General features: G+C 50.1%; 1 protein-coding gene across 2 annotated transcripts in view; it reads right to left on the bottom strand.

Annotated features, from left to right (window-relative positions):
- PCSK6 (proprotein convertase subtilisin/kexin type 6) overlaps nucleotides 1-15,193 on the bottom strand; it is a 179,913-nt gene that overhangs the window by 77,594 nt on the left and 87,126 nt on the right. For both annotated transcript variants that reach the window (XM_040642686.1, XM_040642687.1), the window contains exons 7-8: nucleotides 6,350-6,522; nucleotides 1,162-1,374 (exon numbers count right to left, since the gene is read on the bottom strand). In XM_040642686.1, the coding sequence (XP_040498620.1) occupies nucleotides 1,162-1,374; nucleotides 6,350-6,522 (386 nt within the window). The remainder of the gene's footprint in view (nucleotides 1-1,161; nucleotides 1,375-6,349; nucleotides 6,523-15,193) is intronic.

Below are 15,193 nucleotides of genomic sequence, written 5' to 3'. Positions count from 1 at the left end.
GATGGGAGACACGGTCGTCCCGGCAGGACGCCTCCGGTACAAAGCGTTCAGTGACCCAACCTCAGCCCCGTACGCCTGCAGCCAGCAGGCCTGTTTAACGAGACTCCAGCAAGCCAGTGTTCAAATGAGCTAGATTCCTAAATGAACAGGACACCGTTCGGGATCTCGGCTGTCTGTCCCAGGGGCGCGTGCTTCAGTAGAAAAGGAAAATAAATTAATACCTTTGTTAACCGGCCCGGGCCGCTGCCAGGCTTGTGGCCAGCAGCCGTGGGGCTGACCTTTCAGCCCGTGCGGGGCAAAGCGGGGAACAGGGAGCCTGCATGCTCCCGCCGAAAAATGTAAAAACTGAATTTGCAAATAATTTCTAGAGACGTGGCTCAGCAGCAGGAGAAATAAAAAGATGCTAGTGAGCTTGCTTTAAAATTAAACCGTGTCTGGCCAGCTCCACGGGCTCATTTTTTAAACGTCTAAAAACCAACCTAATGACTGTGCATTTGAATTCTGCATTAATTTCGGCTCAAAATCCTCCCCCTCTTTACTTTTCTTAAAGGAGGAAAGCCCGTAGGGAAGGAAGAACGCAGAAATTCCACCCATATGCTGAAAGAAAACAGTCCCTTTTTAAAAGAGAAATCATGCTGGTGTTCATTGAAGTGAACGTAACAGACAGAAACCACTACTCAGTTCGAAGTGTCCAGGGAAAGTCCTTTTGTTGGGGGAAAGAACTGCCTGGGAGAACACTTGGATCTCTAAATGGTTTCAGTATAAAACCAAGCCTTTCTCCTACGCTACTTGGCACGTTGAAACTGAACTGGTCAGCTGGGTCCAAGCAATGTGACCACAGAAATTTAGAGAGCTAAAAGGAGGCATGGCGCTGAGAATGCACCCCATTCTTAAATGCTATTTTTAGATCCCTAAAGCCAGAGAAGGTTTTAATTGGTATTCTGTGCAAAAATTAGAAAGGGAGGGTCAGAGGGTGGCTGCCAAGGGACTGGGGTTTCCCCTCAAAGCACAACCAGTTCACTGATGGGTGAGGTCGGTACTCTGGGCCCCGTATACACTGGCCTCAACCTGGCTCCTCTTTTTGTGAAGAGGGACAGAAACTTGCTCCCAAAGGGCCGCAGGCGTGCGTCCTAGGCTCTCCTCCTGGCCACAAGAACTCACGATTTTCCGCTCATAAAAGGCGCCGCTGCTGTAGGTCGTGGCCAGTGTGGACGCACACTCCTCCAGGTACCACGGCTTGTAACCGTTCTCGGTGGTGCTGCTTACGGAGATGGTGTAGATGCTGTTGGTGTAGCCGTCGCAGGAGCAGTGGTCCCCCTCTCTCCCGCCGTTCCCCGACGCCCAGACGAAAATGGAGCCCAGGCCCTGCCGACCCTAGAGGGGAAGAAGGAGAGCGAGGAGTCAGTCCCCGCAGCCAGAACCTCGCGGGCTGGGTCTCATGCAGGCCCGGAGTCCTTCCTTCGGGATGTCCCTCCCAAGGGTCTGAAAAGGATGCGCTCAGACCATACAGATGCCACATGGTTCCATGGGCTCTCGTGTCACTTTCATAGAGCACTTCTGCCTGTGACCACAGCCTTACAACGGCAGAATCACAGGATTGCACTGAGGAGGCGGCCCGGAAAGCCATCTCTGCTCTTCAGGGGCCGATCAAGGGCCCTCGTCTGAGCTGTTCTCACTTCAGAGCCATGCCTTTAATTTCTATCCTAATGACCTATCATCGCAAAGAGCAAGCAGTGCCACAAGTATTGGTAAGATGAAAGTGGATGGCTGAATTGATAATATTAATTTTTCGAGATCGAAAGAGCTGGTCCTGTGGGGCAGAGGGCGAATTTTCCTAAAAAGCCAGTGGAAAAAGCACATGTCTTGGAGAGCAAGTTTTTGAAAAGAGAGGGTGGGACAGTGAATTCTGGGCGAAGACTAAATAGGTAAAAAGGGTCGCGGTCCAGAATGCCATGGCCACCTGTGGCCATCCCGTGAGAGCTCCTGGGTGGCTCAGTGGGTTAAGCGTCTGCCTTCGGCTCAGGTCATGATCCTGGGGTCCTGGGATTGAGCCCCACATCAGGCTCCCTGCTCAGTGCAGAGTCTGCTTCTCCCTCTCCCTCTGACCCTCCCCCTGCTCATGCTCTCTCTCTCTCTCATTCAAATAAATAAATAAAATATTTAAAAAAATAGTCAGGTGGTCAACGCCAGTCAAAGCCAGTGGCTTCACCTGAGTGTAAGCTTTCATTTTTCAGAACACACATGAGAAAGCAAGTCTTTGAAAGACAGAGGCAGTCAGGGTAGGTTCCTGCAGCTCTGTTTCATCCCACAGCCACAGAGTCAATGATTTCTGACCCAACCAAGTGCTCGCCCCAGTCCCAAACACTAGGTCAAGATGAATTAATCCAAGATGGAACTGACCCATTCTGTCTGAGTGGCGGGACCCGCTGGTGGTGCTCAGCCAGCCCCAGAGAGCAGCGCCAACACCCATCTCCACGACACCGGACACATGGGGCTGGTTACCTCGGTGTCCTTGCCAAGGACCGTCCTTCCCAAACATGTGGGAGGAAACTGATACCTATGCTCAACAACTGGCCAATTTGAAGAAAACTTGCAACAAAATTCTGCGATCCCCATTGAGTCCAACGGAAGCCTTGCTGTTGACTGGATGCATTACACTCACCCGGAGTTCAAGTCCACCCTGGGATGAGTGGACCCACCTGCTCAGGAAAGCCCCATGACTCTACACGTTGTAGCCCAAGAGGACGACGGTTCCTTGCCCTTTTGTGCCCATTTGTCATGACTCTGACCTTTCCTCCAGTTTCTAACCCAAGGCTCTCAATAGAGCCCACGGGAGGTCCCTTGTGCTCACCAGGTCCCGCTGCTCAAAGCTGCCTCACTCATGCTGCTTTCCACATCTCCCAGGCGGACCCGTCCGCATGGCCAAGAGCTCCACAGAAAGGTTACTCACATTTAGCCAAAAGGTCAACCTTCTGGAAGAAAGGCACCAAGTACTGTGGAAATGGGTGTGTCTGTGCATATAATTTCCTATAGGGAGAGATTAATTGGAAGCTAGTTCAAAGAAACTCAGATCAAAATGGAAAGGTATTTAACCCATCAGAGCCTATCTTTATTCCATGAGAATTCTCTCTAAGACCCTCCCCACCCCACTCCAAATTATTTATGAAAGGCTGTCATTTTGCAAAACGGAGCCTACAAGCTTATTGTTCCAGCAGCCCAGAGAACGCCCGCAGACAGCACGCCTCATATGTGACTGTGCACACAGGTCCCTGGGGGTTTTGCTACATGGCAGACTCAGACTCGGTAGGTGTGGGGGTGCCCCGAGATTCTGCATTTCTAATGAGCTCCCAGGTGATGCCCGCATGGCTGCTTCCGGACCCCACTTTGAGGAACAAGGGCTGCACAGTTACTCCTTGATGAATAGTTAGGAGTTACTCCTCACAGGTGCAAGCATCCAACACCACCCTCCGTCCCACAAAGTTTCCTAAAGAGGATGTGAGAATGAGGTGGAGGGAAACACCCAGATCTGAGGTATGAAGAGATTTTTTTTTCAGATTTTATTTATTTGACAGAGACAGACACAGCGAGACAGGGAACACAAGCAGGGGGAGAGGCAGAGGGAGAAGCAGGCTTCCCAGTGAGCAGAGAGCCTGATGTGGGGCTCGATCCCAAGACCCTGGGATCATGACCTGAGCCGAAGGCAGACGCTCAACGACTGAGCCACCCAGGCGGCCCTGAAGAGATGTTTTAGCTGTCTCTGAGGATTGTAGTTTCACTTCCCAGGTCTTGGAAGCCATGGGACAGAAGCTATAGGGGACAGTTCAACCCTGGCCATGAACTTGTGTTTCTGTTCAGGAAAGTCACAACCTCAATCCGATCCAAATGTATTTCAGCGCCATGCCTGAGAGGTAAAGGGTTCCTCTGTGACCTCCAAAGCACCGTTCCTGAGGGCTTGCAGATGCCCGGCATCCGGCCAAGGCCTCGTCCAGCCTCAACGATGTTGCCTGTCCCCTCCGGGATGACAAGCCACGTGAGGGGTAAAGCTTCCTAAGGACCGACATCAGGCACATCTCTAAGCCAAATGACGGCCTCTGAAGTCTCCTACCACCAAACCACATCATCTACCAGAGATGAAGTCAGACTTGACAGAAAAGAGACCCTAGCTGACAAATGGGGCATCGAGGAGGAAAAACAGATGGGGGGAATGTGGTCTGGTTTGAGATCATCAAATTTCTAGGAGGATTTTCAGCGACGACTTCAGACAGCTATGATTTAAGGCTCCCTATATGATATATTTTACTTCAGAATGACTAGGAAAAAAATGGAATGACCTCAGTATTTCAAGAAACTGTGACAAGAATGACGGGGAGCCACACGGTCCCCTCTGCAACTTCCTCACTCTGCTGACAGCCTGATAAAGCCGACACTACTCAGAATCCGGAATGCAAAGAGCCCCTCTCTGCGGCTCCAGACTTTCCAAAGTCCTGCACGGGCTCAGGCGACACAAAGCTAAGTGAAGCTGAGATACCCAACCATCATTTGAACACGATCATTGACCTCTCCAGGAAGTGGAGGGCCCTGTCCTGAGACCCCAGATCTGTCCAAATCATCTATAGAATGACAAGTGTTTAGAATTAACACTGTTCCAAGCAATATCCTCCACACAGAAAATGCGATCTCTAATTTACGGCTTAAATGGAAGCTTAACTTTCAGGATGTTCCGCTTGCCATCAAGAGTGAGATCCATGTGGTCTAGTGGCTGGTGGGAGCCGAGCACTGGGAGGAAAAGAGAGTTTTACTTAGCAGCCCCTTGGAGGCAGCAGCTGACCTGGTCACACCTGAACCTTCCAGCATCCGTGGGCCAGCACCTGGCACAGCTCAGGGGCTCAGCCACCTGAAGGAAGCAGCCTTTGCATTTCCTTAGAGTCATGGGGGACAAAGGAAGCGGGGTGGTGTCCCAAGCCTGACCTCGAGGTCAAATGCCAGGTTGGGGACATGCTAAGAGATAAATACGCAAACCCTATAAAAAGGTCATAGAAAATGACCAAACTCAATATATCCAGAAAAGCAATCAACTCATATTATTTAGAAGAAAGAAAAAAATGAAAAGAGTTAAAAAAAAAAAAAACTGCTCCTCTACAGGGTGGAACGAGGGGATGGGCAGGGGAGACATAGAAAGGCTGCTTTTCATAGAATCCTCTCATAATACTTGATTTGTTCATTAACTGCTTATTAATCACATTTTAATCATGGCGCATGGGTTATAATAAAATAAGGACTTTTAAAAAAACGTTTTAAAGCATAAATAATAAAAGGGACCTGAAATCCCCCCCACCCCGCCCCTGGCCCTTTGCAGCCCTACTGTCCCGCCTCCCACAGGAGAAGTCGGAAGTATGAATGCTGGCCCAGGGATGCTTGGACTTCCTGCCCAACCCCCCCAGCAGCATCACCAGGCCATACCTTGTACTCTGGGCTGGGCCCTGTTGGGCCGCCCAGGGCCACCCGGACACTGACCGCAGCTCCATCTGTCTGCTCCAGGAAGCTGTCCTCGCCCAGAAATCTGCCTCACCAGCTGGCTTATAAGAACTGGGTCATCTCCAGGTCCCAGTCCCCCTCCCCCTGCATGTCTGACTCCCAGGGATCCAGGACTAATGATCACAGAGTGACTGTGGGTGGCCCTCCTGGCCGGTGGAGAAGAAGCCTGCCAGCCTCCTCTGCTCCCCTCCACCGGTCAGCGGAGAACCTGTGCTTGGATGTTTGCTCTGTTTGGTCCCTGGTGAGGCTCTATCCAAGAAATCCTCAACATGTTAGGCTGTGTGCTGGCAGGGAGGGCAACAAGGCCGAGACTTCCTGCCTGGGGGGTGGGGGCTGGACGGGAAAGTGGGAGGGGGTGGCGGTGCCGGATTAGTGCACACTCCGTGATAGACACAAAAGCTCCATGGCTGTGGGCAGGTGGACTGAGGCCCAGGACACCCCTTCCACCTACACAGTTCAAGGAACAGGCCAGGTAGTTAGACTACGACCCCTACGGCCCACCTGCCCACACCCCTCAGCTGGGGGCCGTCAGGCTTCAAGGCACAGGGTCCTGGGTCTGGTGGGTGACCAGCGGGCACTTGCTGGAATAGTCACTCTGTGACAAGGTGAAATCCTTCTGCTCTGATTGGTAGAGAGCCACTCCCCTGGGCCCCGAAATGACGTCTCCCTCACACTGGTGGTGGCAGGGCAGGACCTTCCCAGCCCCATTTCTGGGGCTCTGGCCTGTGTCACTCTAATTTTTAATTGCTAAAATACTTTTTTTACTATTCCCCCCACCCTGGCGAGGTCCACCGTAGCCCCGGACGACTCACACCTTTTTAATGCCATACTCGAAGGCCTGCTTAGCCAGTCGGCCAGGCCCGTCCACCGTCTTCCCGTCGTCATCTGGCCCCCAGCTGGCGCTGTAAATGTCGATGTAGTTGGGTCTGATGCCCAGCGACTTGGCTTCAACCACATCCGTCACGTCGCCATCCAGCATGCGGATGCCTGAAAGCACACAACGAGGCCCCGGGCTCGCTTGCTCTGCACTTCTCGGGGCTGCACAGACTGTGACCCCGGGGCGCAGGGGACCCAGCGCGTGCTGGGGAACGGCCAGATAGCAACAACCCCCCCAGCTCAGGAATCTTCCAGCCTCATTCTGGAAAACCTCTCTTCCCGTCCTGTGCTGGCCAATGTGATGGAATTCAAATGACATCTGGGGCCACGCTGTGGCGTCCCCAGCACAGGACAGCAACAGAGGAAACAGAACTGTCTGGAAAAGATAGGATTTAAACCATTTCCTTGGTAGCACGCTGTCACTCCGGTATTTAAAAGTGGAACATAATAGAATGATTACGATGATTATTTCTATAATAGAACTCTGGAGTCATTTTCAACTTTCCCTGCTGTCAACAGTTTATTTCTCTTTCTTATTTCTGTTTTTTAAAAAATTACTCCCATCTCTGATTTATAACTAGGAGTTTTTAATCTGGAAGACAGAGGGCCACACCCTGGCGTCTCGAGGAGCAGGCCGCTTACTTCTCAGTGTGTGTTCAGGTTTGTGTTTCCCAGAGGGGTCTTTAGGTGGTGGGGCATACCCTTCCTCAAGAGCACCACAGAAGGAGAGGGAGGGAGCCACGAGCCTCTCCCAGTGCCGATGTCCTCGGCCGCCCTCCCCGTGCCCAGCATTTGCCTCCATTACTGATCACACTCTGCATCTAGCAGGTGGGGTGTCCCCGGGCCTCGCCCAGAGAGGGGGTCTCAGTGATGCTGGCACGTGGCTGGGAAGCAGGAGAAATGACAGCCACCAGCCCGTCCTGCCTGGACACTAGGAGATATATAAAATCGGACCTTTTGGGAGACTCAGAAAACCGGGGCCATCCGACCCCGGAACAGCGCTCTAGGTGACAGCTCGGTCCCCACAGCCACCCTGATCAGAGGCCCCCAGGAGCCCCTCCTCCACCAGGCCCGGCTCCATGTGTGTGGTGGCCGTGCCAATGAATTTTAAATCTTGAGCTATTTAAGACATAACAGAAAAGAGGACTTTTTCTGATTATAAGCATCACATATGCTCTTTGCAGAAAGTTTGGAAAATAGAGAAATAACTAGTGATAATATTTTGGTTATTTTCTTCCAGTACTTTTCTTTGGCCCCAGCACGTACTTTCTCTCCAAGTTCTTTTTTTTAACCACAGAACTTCATACAGAACATTTCCCTGCACCATTAAAGACTCTTCTAAGACGCGATTGTAAGTGGTTGCAGCTTCCCCTCCCCTGCACCCCAGCCCAGGCAGCACTTTCCCTGAGCTCCGCCTCACCAAGCAGAGAGGCCCCCCAGCTCCCCCAGCCTGGACTGGATCTATTCATGCCACATCCCAGAATCTTCGTTTGCATACGGCGGGTACACCAAAAATAGAAACTCTGAATACAAATGATTTTAAAAGACAGAACAGTGGCTTTTCCCCAGGATGAAGAGATGGTACGGGGCCCAGGGAGGAAGAACCATGAGAAGGAGACTCTTTGAGGGGATATCCTCCCCAGGTGCTCAGGGACAGATGTTTTATGTAAATTAAATCTTCCTGTCCCGCCCCTTTACCCTGTAATTGTGGAAACCCTCTGCTGTCACTTTTGATGGATGGTTGAGAGGTAGAGATCCCGAGCACATAAATTGCAAATGATACCTAATCTCTCACCCAGGAACCCATGGATTGTAGACGAACAACTAAAAGCACTTCATAAACTGGGGTGAGAGACTTCCTACTGACAGGGCCCGTGAAGATGATTTAAATACAGTAAATTCTTCTATCCTATCAATTCATGCAGCCCGGATTTGAAAGTTCAGGTTGCCCTTAACATCTGCCCAGTTGTGAGCTGAGAGAGAAAAGGTCAGAGGCCCTGGACAGGATCCCTGGGAGGCTGAGTAGGACACCTGGGGTCGTAGGAGGAGGGAGGGCCGCTCAAAGGTGCGCCATCTTGGCCTTCCACTTAGGTGGGACACTACAAGCAGACTGGAAACTCCTGCTCTGAAAGTCTGGAAATCGTACTCAAAATCCGTGTCAGAGAAATTTATAGCAAAACAACAGTGAGATTGAGGTTTGGGAGACATCAGGAGTTCAGTGACAGTGCCGAGAGCCTTTTGGGAGTGTTGGCCAATCGGGCACAGGTGGTGAGAGAGGTGGTGTTGGAGTCGTTGGGAGCACCATCTCTTTATGGCCAGAAGGCCTTAAAAATGAGAAGTAGAAATAAATTTTAACTTCAACACTGTCTATTCTATCTTCCGGCTCCCCATCTATTTCCCTTCCTCTCTTTACTACCTGTGATGGATTGAATGTTTCTGTCCCCTCCAAATTCACATGTTGAAACCCCAACTCTCAGTGTGATGAAGGTAGGATTTTTAGGAGGTAATTAGGTTTAGACGAGGTCATGAGGGTGCCCCCGAGATGGGCTTAGTGCCTGTTATAAGAAGAGTCAGCAGAGGGCTTGCTTCTTCTGTCTGTCTCCACGTGTGAGGGCACAGAGAAGGTAGCCATCTGTGAGCCACAAAGTGGGCCCTCACAGGGGATCTTGGACTGTCCAGCCTCCAGAACTGTGAGAAATAACTATTTGTTGTTTAAGCTCCTGGTCCGTGGGATTTTGTCGTGGCAGCCCAAGCTGACACAGATAGGACCTCAGCTGCCTGGCTTAAGACGGCCCCTGTTCAGGCACTAAGATGGCACCCCATGGCAAGTATATATGGACGCCTCGTCACTACTCCCAAGGAGAGGCCCGTGGAACAGAGCTCTCACCCACACTGTGCCTTGGAGCTGGCAGGAGGGTGATGGGGCATGCCACAGGTGACAGCCCTGCCGTGACCACCAAGTAGTGACTCTGGGAGTTTACCTCATGCCCACCAGGCCTCCATTTCCTATAGGTCGTGACGATGAAAGTTATTGTATCTACAGAGGTGCCAGAAAAACTAAAAAAGATGATTCAGGTAAGGTGCCTGGCCGTAAGCACCCAATGTGCGTGTTGGTGGCTAGTGTGAACCCACTGAATCTCAGTTTCCCCATCTGTAAAAATGGGAGTAAAGACACCAGTTTCCAGGGGTGGTTAACGATAACTAATTACTTTTTACCTTTATCTTAAAAACATAGACTCTTTGATACGTATGAAGGATCGTATGTTACATACACGTTAGTGATAAAATCTAAAAAAAATAATTGACACCCATAAACCTTCAATTCAATGCAAATAAAAACATGACCCCCTGGGGTCTCTACCCATGCCCTGCCCCTTACAGAGGAAACTGCTCAGAATTCTGGATGATTCTTTTCATTGCCTTTTAAAAACTAGTATTTTAATACAATTGTATGCTTGCTTAGATTATATATGGCTAAGTTTTGCTGGTATCGGGAATTAATCCTCTGTTGGTTATACACATTATAAATATCTTCTCCTAGTTGATGCCTTGTCTTCTCACTTTGTTGATGGCACCTTTTGATAGACAGAGATCCTTAATTTCAATAGCGTAAGAACATCTTCCCTTTGAAGATCAAGAGAGTTATAATGGTGGCCAAACTTGCCGGAGTTCATTGGCATCTCTCGTGGGGGTCCTTTCTCCCTTTCATAGGTAGGGCTGTCACATCAGCTCAGTGCACCTCCTCTTTTCTGATTTCTGGGTGGACAGAAGGAATCAGGGTCATCTGAAATGTTATCTCTCTTCAGTCACTGGTCTGTGAGCCTAGGGCTTCCCTCTATGTCAGGGACACTGGGCCCAGGTGCTCGCTCAGCCATCAGCCCAAAGAGAGGGGCCATAACCATTACAGGACCTTGGCCATGTGGTGTAGCAAAGGTGTGGCCTCTGGCAAGATAAAGAGCAACTCACGGTGGGGGGAAAGGGAACAGGGGTCAGAGAATCCTGGGGTGGGATCTCAGCTCTGTCTAACCGTGGGGCAGGATCTCAAACTCTCTGAGCCCTTGTCTTTCACAACATGCACCTGGCAAAGTAGTTGAGAGGATTAAGTATATATGTTGAGGCCATAGCACCTGGTGCTGTTGGAGAAATGGTAGCCTTTTTCTATGTACCCTTATATTCCGCAATGGGCTTGCCAGGGCAGGGGAAGACCCTGCCAGTCACATAGGCAACCGAATCAGTTTTGATGTTCTAGAGCCAAAATATAACCTGCTATTCTAGACTTTTCCATGCAAATCATAGGTGTGGGAATGCCTACTTAAAAAAAAAAATTCCAGTACAATGAGCGTACAGTATTATATTCACTTCAGGTGTACAATATAGGGATTCAACATTTCTACACATTGCTCAGTGTTCAGTGCCTACTTTTAAACAAGAAGATGTCAGAAGACATCAAAAATATGTAAAAACAGACGACCAGAATAATTTCTCAACACCTCACATGATGCTTTTCATCTCAGAAGAGTGACTGATGTGTGAGGAAGAAAGCATAATGTATTTAGATTTTAATGAAGCATCTATTTTCCCCCAACACTGACAAGTTGCCAACAAAGAAAAGGTAAATATTTTCAGTGGAAACCTGCTGTTCCAATAATAGCTTTAAATGTGAATGGTTCTCTGGAAACACCAAATCGAAGAAAAACAGTCATCATTTCTCTAATGAAAAAAGAAAGACCCATTTACCGCAAATGGGCAGGTACAAAAAAAAAAAAATGGGGCCAGTCATTTGTTTGGCAAATGAGCTCTGGGCGGTTGGCTCGCTCACGGTGGCAGGACAAACCGGTGCCTGACTGTCCCCTCTGAGAACCAGTCTGTGGGAGGAGCACAGAAGAGAAGGAAGATGGTGCTTTTCAGCATCAGACGAGTCTGTGTCTGGGTGAACAGCTCAGAGCGCTCTGGGGGCTCAATCCCCCAGCAGGCAGCTCTGGGGTGCATAGAAGCTGCATCCAGGAGTGAACCCCACAGGCTCGCCTCACTTTAAACCACATGGGCGCTCCTATAAAACTCCCTGGACCCGACAATATTTTACATGCCCTGGAGAACTTGCTGAAATGAATGATTTTACAGGTCTCTGGGTCGAATGTGCACAACCAGCAGCCCTTTTTTCAGCGACCTGTCCTTCCTCCCCTCCCCCACTACTGATTTACAGTGCAACTTTCCAAATTACAGGCCTGTCGACGTGCAGTTGACCCTGTAAAGCAGCACGAGACACAGCATCGCCCCTGAACTTTCTGAGGAAATCCTCAATGTTAAAAGGCATGGCAAGGTCGGTGTGACTGGATTTGGAGATAAGGTCTTTAAAGAGGTCTTTACGGGAAAATGAGGCCATCTGGGTGGGCCTGAATCCAAGATGACTGGTATCCTTGTAAGAAGAGGAAATTCAGAAGCAGACAACACACAGACCAAGTGATGACTGTGGGAGGACACAGCGAGAAGCAGCCGTCTGCAAGCCAAGGAGAGACGCCTCAAAAGAAACCCAACCTGCCAACACCTTGATCTTGGACTTCTAGCCTCCAGAATTGAGAGAAAGTAAGTTTCTGTTAGTGAGCTAAATAAAAGGGGGAAGCAAGGAGAAGAACGAACACACACACACACACACACACACACACACACCCCTCAATACAAGAAGTCAGTTATCAGCCCAGGTTGTCAATGTCTAGAGGAAGGCAGGGGAGCAGGACACGCTGGGCCCACTTTTGTTTATTGAAAAGTAATGTATTTTGCCTTCAGCGAATGAACGGCAATGCAAGAGCAATGAACAGCAGCAAGTAAAATTAGATTGTAGCTTCCTGAGTGTGATAAGTAGGCCTCCCCAACACATTTTGCTCATTAATCCTGAGTTTATTTTAGTAAATCCACAGAGAATTGGTTTTGGGTTTCTTTTTGTTTGTTTGTTTTTGGTTTTTTTTGTTTTTTTTTTTGGGGGGGGGTTGTTTTGTTTTTTGGGTTTTTTTCCACTAAGACTACAGTACATTCTGTTCTACCAGCAGCCATTCTGGGCCAAGTGAGGTTTCAACAGTTGTTTAGAAATGTTACACATCTAAAAGGTTTCTGTCAACTCCACTTATTGCCTAAGACCGTAACAGCGCTCTCCAGTCTCTGTGCCCACACGTGACAGCCTTGTTCTACCGACTCCAGGGAGCTGCGGTCTGCTGAGTTGTCAAGGTACGTCTACATCCACATTGTGACATGAAACGCATAGCGACCATTGGTTGAAGACCAAGCCAAGTCTCTCTTGGTCTCCTGCTCTGTTCTTGATCTCCTGGTGGAACCAGGTCATCTCCTTCCAGAGTGGAAAGGCAGCTGTACACCAGTGGTATACCAGTAAACCCCTGGGCATGTCCTAGCGTAGAGCCCAGGGTCAATGGGATGAGGCCCATGGCAGCAAGGGTCCTGCATTGACCATGTCTTTTATTTTCTGTGATTCTGATGCTTTGACTTTTTGGGGCCTTGTTGATTCTGGAGGGACTGCTAACCCTTATACCCCAGGGCATTTAGATTGGGCAGGCCAATTCCTCAAAATAGTAAAGAACTCTCCCAGGAGGCATGTCTTCCATGTACCAACGAATCAATCCAGAGCCCACGCCTCCAGCCACCTCCTTTAAGAAGCTCTTGGCGCCCTGGGCCACCCTCCACCTGGCCTGATCACCCACAGCCAGGTACCACACAACTAAGGACAGCCCCTCAGCCCCAGAGCCCACTGAAATTATTCAAACAAAGCAATACTAACCCTGCTTACTCTGCCATGCCCACTCCTTCCAGCAGAAACCACTAGAAAGGCTTCAGCCCACAACTTCCTTTGCTCCCTCTGCCTCCTGACCAGTCCTGGTGCTTGCTCTCCTGGCCTCCATGGCTTGGAGTGTTCTCTCCTCTTGGGAAATATGAGTCACAAACTCTGTTCGATGGCCATTGTCTCCTGATCTGTTGGCCTCACTAGGCCTAAATAATAACGAAAGCTATAGCTTCAAACGGGTTACTCTTTCATAATCAGGTTCTGTTGATTTTTCGAAGAAGGTAAAAACTAGAAGAGACTCCGTCACTCTCTTGAGATTTGAAATCTAGAAGGGCTCTCTTGGTCTCCTGACCAGGGAGGAGGGGCCAGAGAACAAAACTGGATTACCCGGGGTGCACAAAGTGATTCAGGGACGGTTGGCGGCCTGGGACACTGGACATGACAGCATGCTTCTGAGCCAGATGGGGCACCCATATATCCACTCTGCATGTGGGGACAGCAAGGGACCCCGACGGGATGTGCACCTTTGGCTGAGTAAGGGAGCACGTGTCCCGAGCTGGCCTCTGAAGACAGTAAAAGTAAGACATTCACACTGCCACGAACAAAGGCCGCCTGAGGCTCAGCCCGTCCCTTAGACTTGAACACTCCCTCTCCCTGTCTGTCTTTCTCATATGTCCCCGGAAGCAGCTACTCCTCATTCAGCCTTTGTGAGGGCAATCTCGGGAGCCCAGATGGTGCACCCCAGGGCATTCAAGAGCCAGTCTTATCTGTCCTCTAGGGGTCGCTTGGGAGAGCATGGCTGCCCAGGAGACACAGGGGTGAGGTAGCTATGGCTGGTTCTTGTCTATCTTCTCCTTCCCATGGCTCCTGCTTAGCCTAGGGAGGCTCAGATCCAGCAGGCAGGGGCCTTTGATGACAATGTAGGGGTGAGGAGTAGCGAGGGGGGGACCCCAGCTCCCTGAGAGCACAGCTCCTAAGTAGTAGCTGCCCACATTCATTAAATCCCCCCACACCTCCCCAATGCATTTTAAATCCTCCTGCAGTTGAACATCTACTTGGAGCCTTTGAAGATTCATCTGTAGCTTAAACTGTCCTCTTAAAAAGGCTCACAAGCCTAAACTGCTTAATGGAAATGCTAATGAGACTGAGAATTCTGTGACTCTGAATTAACATAATTAACTAATTTATGAGCCCGGATTAATTTAGCTGTTATGTACTTAACATTTTCATGTTTATGAAAAGGAAAAACATGATTCAGTTCCCCAATCAAAATATGGAACAAAAACACCAAAGGAAATTTGGCTCTTGCTCTTTTACTTTTCCTTCCCAGAACCAGAGTAAACACAGGCTGAAAAGATGCACGGACTTCTTGAGGCTTGAGCTGGGGAGCTTTTCTGTTTCTAAGTATCTGCCAGGCCCGAGGTGGGGAGACCTCACAGCCTCCAGCTGCCCTGCTCCCCCCTGCTGCCCGCTCCGGAGCAGCCTTTTGGGACCTGCCTCGCAGGCCATTGGTGTTTCCCCACTTCTGGAAGGACGATGGGATGTACCAAACACGCTGTGTCCCAGGTGACACTCGTCCTGCCTCGGGGAAAATATCTGAATCTTGTTAAGCATCTGCACGGGTGGGAAGCTTGCCCAAAGCGAGGCACCTCTGAAAGCTAAAGGGGCGGGGCTTCACTCACCTGCCCGCAAAGGATGCTGGGAGGTCCCCCCCCACCCCGCCCACCAAGAAGACCTGATGCGGTGACCAGGCTCGGACCCTCTGCCCACAGTCTGGGAGGGGCCTTTACGCCTCTGAGGACAGGAGGAAAGGCTCCATCCCATGGAGCGAAATCTTGTAGGTGAGCTGCTGTTGCTGCTGAGCTCCTGGCAGCCAAGTCTGAGAGCCGCCCACCACTGATGCCCACGGGAAGCAGGAGGGCTAAGAGGGACGGAGCATCACCCGCAACAAGAAAGAGGGAAATGATGCATAGGGCTGGCATTTTTTTTTAAGTG

The sequence above is a fragment of the Ursus maritimus genome, unplaced genomic scaffold (genome assembly GCF_017311325.1).
Source record: "Ursus maritimus isolate PB19 unplaced genomic scaffold, ASM1731132v1 scaffold_27, whole genome shotgun sequence".
NCBI lineage: Eukaryota > Metazoa > Chordata > Mammalia > Carnivora > Ursidae > Ursus > Ursus maritimus.
Note: the sequence above shows the minus strand (reverse complement) of the source record. Positions and strands in the feature narration are given on the sequence as shown.